The following is a 4,609-nucleotide window of genomic DNA, read 5'->3' on the forward strand; positions in this document are numbered from 1 at the left end:
GTGGGGTTGGATGTAGGAGTTTGCCCTGAAATTGAAGGGTTGACGGTTCAAGCCCCTGCTCTGACTTTCATTGTTGTTGTGTCCTTGGGCAAGACACTTCACCTGCATTGTCTACTGATGGTGGTCAGAGGGCCCGGTGGCGCCAGTGTACGGCAGCCCAGCTTCTGTCAGTGAGCCCCAGGGCAGCTGTGGCTACAATGTAGCTTGCAAACATCAGTGTGTGCGTGAATGGGTGAATGAATGTAGTGTAAAGCGCTTTGGTCAAGTCTCCTGACTTGAATGAAGGCGCTATATAAGTACATGCTATTTACAATTTACCATTTCTTCCTTTGGCTCTTTGTCTCCATGAAAGAAAAAAACTAAAACAAAAAACACACGGCGCCTAGGAAAATGAGACCCTCTGCTGGAAACCAGACTCTGATTTCACCATAATGGTTTATGAAATGAAAGCCCTTCCAAACATTTAGACGACCTTTTAAGGCTGCTGCTCCCTTTGACATCCTGACTCTTTACTTAATCACATTTTAAAGGTTAAACATTTTAACATCAGAAATTCTACAATATTGCAAAAACTACTGAGTGTATTTATTATTAGACTTTTACCACGAGAAAACCCTTCATTTGCTCAGCAGAGAAGCATTTTTCAGGCTGATCTCCGGTCAGCATGAGACTGAGCCTGCATTAGGGCCGAACGATTTCAACAAAAATCTAAATTTCAATTATATTTAAATCCCTTTACACTAACTCCATGCCTTCAGTTTTTGAAAGCTTGTTTGCATAGAGTCCCTTCTTGCAGGGCTTTACTGTAACTAGTGATGGATCCAGCAACACTGATGTGTGGAGCCCATAGAGCAAAACACTGTGTCGTTTCAGCGTGTTGTTTCAGGAAAGTCATGTGACTGATCCATGAGGGTTGTTCCTAACTGACTGACTTATTAAACTGTGTCTCATCCTTTGTAGTTTCGTTGTGTTTTTATTTCAATTTTCTCATTGCGTCCTCCTTTTCCTCTCAGTTATCACTCAACGTATCTGATATAAAGTTAACTTCAAATTGACTTTTAGTTTATTTACAGTTTTTACTGTGTTATTGTTTTAAAATTATGATTTTAAATCCAAGTCCACAAGCATCCTGATTCATATTTCCCCCTAAATGTTCACGTTGTGATATATGTTTACATTATCTATTGGCTGCATAAAAAAATATCAAAGATATTTTCAATTTAAACACAGATATGAAATACGACATCAAATCAATTCAGTTCAGTCTGTCCAATAAGCTGCCTGCAGTGTCTTTAGATGTCCAGCAGGTGTCAGTATTCTGCGACAGTATCAACGCAGCATCAATAGAGTTTGGCAATGTGTGGAAAGGCTTCAAGATGCCTCATTAACCCTCACTAACTGTAACGTTTATCTTTATGTCTATTTACATGCATGGATCTGTGTGCTAGCTGCAACTGTGAGGACAAACCCACTTCAAACGTTTTACCGCCACCTAAAGGGCTGGAGTGATGGTTTAGTGTCTTACTCTTCTTAAATGTAGTGTGATTAAAATTGGGTGCCACTGCGATTTAAAAACTGCGTTTTGTTAAACTGCGATAATGCATAAAAGAAAATGGAGAAAACTTTACCTTTTCAAGTGTTTCCACTGGCGTCGTTTTATCACCCAGAACTCCCAAAGTGAATCTGAGGGTCTGCCACATTTTATTACAGAAGTGCCTGCAGCTGAGAACTTGAGATACGGACAAACTGATGTCTTCACCTGAAAGAGTGACATCACACCATGAAGCAGAAGAGGGAGACGGACGGGATGTGTTTAACTTTTATTCCTCCTGCACAGTTCTGGATGTGATGCAGTTTCCTGAAACCCATTGAGCAAGGCATTATAGGCACCTTTTCAGCTGTTACCTTTGAAACAAACATCATCATCAGCATCATCTTCCTACTGTCATGATCCAGGCGCTGGTGGCTGACTTGATTGCTCATTCCATTCACCTGTTCAACTCTGCCCGGTTTCTCATTACTGCTAAACTGATCCACCTGTTTCCACCTCCTATTTATGCTGCCGGTTTTCCAGCCACCAGTGCCAGATTATTCAATCTATTAGGTGAGAGTAACTCTATCTTCTGTCTTGTGTTGCTTTCCCCCTGTCTGCTCTGTCAGTTTATCTGTTCTAGACTCTGGATTTACCAAACTTGGACTGTTCTTCTGACCTCGGCTTGGATTCCCCTTCTGTTCCTCATCGGCTCTCTGATCTTCTGGTCTTTAAACTTGGTTCTGCTGCGACTTCGGCTATTGATATTCCCTTTTGGACACTGTTGCTCCTCGGCGTCGGCTGGCATCAGCTCCGCTCATCACTGGGAGCTCTGGGAGCGGCACCTGCTGCAAGCTGAGGACAATCTCCCTCTGGATCCATCTCCTTCCTCTGGGATCAGACTGAACTCTGAACCAGGTCAGTAACTATTGCTCTTAGTCTATATCAGCCTTTTATACCGAGTCACTGACCTGAGCTTCTATTCCAGCAGCCGCATGCTTATTGCTAAACAGATAAAAGCTTGTTTGAACTCATCCAGATCTGTCTGCTTTAAATATTGGGTCAAAGGTAAAGAGACTCCTGATACCTGCATTGGGACGGATTCCTGTGATACTCACCCTGCATCCTGTGAGAACAAAGAGCGAATCTCAGAGCGTCTGTCCCACATGGAGGTATTCCATTAGGGTAGTCTTTCCTCTGGGTGTGTGTGGGGGGGACAGATAGAGCAGATAAATGATAAAAAGCATTGAATGCACTCAGCCAATCACACTGGACAGTATCACACCTGCGCTTCCATGGCAACCAACTGCTCTCTTGGGTCCAGGTTTCCCTCCTTCACTTTCTCCTCGAGTCTCTATCAGAGGAAAATAATAAAAACACATTTCTGCATCAACAGATAAAATAAACAACCTTTAGTTTTCTTTATTTTCATTTAAATCAAATCCACACATTTCTATTTAACATAAAAACAGAAGTCTGCCGTTTTATTTCCGGGCTGCAGCGTGTTAGGAAAACCTCGTCCACCTGCATTTAGATGAAACGGTTCCCTGAGTGCCGACAGTCAGGCTAGTTCTCACCTTCAGAGAGACGCCATGTATGACATCTAAAGGGTCGATAACATTTCCCAGAGATTTACTCATCTTCCTGCCATATTTGTCCCGCACCAGGGAGTGAAACAGAACCTGAGAAGAGAAGGAATCAGCCACTGAGCGCACTCATCAGAGGTGATGGCGGAGCAGCCAGGTATCCCACCTGTTTAAACGGGAGCTGTCCAGTCAGCTCGGACCCCAGCATCACCATCCTGGCCACCCAGAAGAAGATGAGGTCACTGCCGGTCTCCAGAACAGAGTTAGGGTAGAAGTGCTGGAGGTCAGAGGTCTGTGGAAAAATGGGGATTAAGTGAGGGATGGAAACATAGGAGGATGGGCTGTTTGACTCTGCAGCGGTGGGGGGGTGGGGGGTACCTTTTCTGGCCAGCCCAGCATGGCGAACGGAAACAGCGCCGAGGAGAACCAGGTGTCCAGAACATCTGGGTCTAAATGAAACACAGGTTCCATAGTGAAAACATTTAAACTGGCATGCATGGTGATGACTACAGAGTACAGCTGTTTAGAAGCGTATATATGCCTTCAGTTTTGGGCCATTATGCATATAGTCCAATCTAGTGGAAGCTAGAAAAAAAAAAAGTCAGTGAAACCAAGATGGCTGACACGGGGAAAAGATCAAACACTTCCGCCATTTCTGTTTCTACAGGGGAGTAAACTAAATTACAACAATATTTTTGCAACTAATTTATTAGTATTTAGATTTTTGTACGGTATAAAATGCATAAAGTTGAAATGAGTGGAGAGATAAATATTTCTTTATAGAACAAAGATTTTTTTTCCCAAAATTTGTTTTACATTCATAAGGATGCGTAAAACCACCTAGTAAAAACTTCCTGAGTTTATCATAATTCATGCATGAGAGGGTTAATTAACCCTATGATGCCAAATGTATCATATTAGATACATACAGTTTCTGAAATGTTTTGCATCTGACACCTTTTGCATAATTTAATGGTAAAAACCTTGCTCAAAATCCCATTGTACACAATCAGATATACCTGATAACAGAGGGCAGAAGACTACACAAAAAATAATATTGACTTATCGCATAGTAATAAATTACTAATATCAAAAATGTATTTATGTTTTTTCTTTTTACATATTTTGTTAAAAAGGGCAAATAAGGACTTCAAACCCAAAAAAACTAATTTTCTGTTTTGTTTTATTCTTGGATCGGGCTTTAGAGGGCTAATTATCTGCTTTCCTTCCACGGTTCCTCATGTAGCTCCTCTCCTGGCATAAACACTTTTGACTGATGCTGATAAAGATCTGGATAATATGGCAGAACGCAAACGGATCTAATAACTCAGGAGTAACCAATAAAAAATCAGCAGTGTCCCAATTCAGAAAATCATCAACCAGTAAAGGTCCAGAGTCATTTTTAATTATAATCTGTTACTTTAAATTTAACACAGAAATAAAATTAGGGGTTTATTCATCCATGTTAAATATTGACTTTTTTTATATAACA

At 41.3% G+C, this 4,609-nt stretch overlaps 1 protein-coding gene across 1 annotated transcript in view; it reads right to left on the minus strand.

The window, feature by feature from the left end:
* The window catches only part of LOC107080665 (valine--tRNA ligase, mitochondrial-like), a gene marked incomplete at its 5' end in the record, with an annotated part of 34,768 nt that overhangs the window by 19,372 nt on the left and 10,787 nt on the right, over positions 1-4,609 (minus strand). The window contains 6 exons of the mRNA XM_015368872.1: positions 1,629-1,759; positions 2,650-2,728; positions 2,817-2,885; positions 3,109-3,213; positions 3,284-3,409; positions 3,496-3,566. Of these exons, the coding sequence (XP_015224358.1) occupies positions 1,629-1,759; positions 2,650-2,728; positions 2,817-2,885; positions 3,109-3,213; positions 3,284-3,409; positions 3,496-3,566 (581 nt within the window). The remainder of the gene's footprint in view (positions 1-1,628; positions 1,760-2,649; positions 2,729-2,816; positions 2,886-3,108; positions 3,214-3,283; positions 3,410-3,495; positions 3,567-4,609) is intronic.

Source organism: Cyprinodon variegatus, unplaced genomic scaffold, assembly GCF_000732505.1.
Source record: "Cyprinodon variegatus isolate N-32 unplaced genomic scaffold, C_variegatus-1.0 Scaffold2201, whole genome shotgun sequence".
In the NCBI taxonomy this organism is placed as follows: domain Eukaryota; kingdom Metazoa; phylum Chordata; class Actinopteri; order Cyprinodontiformes; family Cyprinodontidae; genus Cyprinodon; species Cyprinodon variegatus.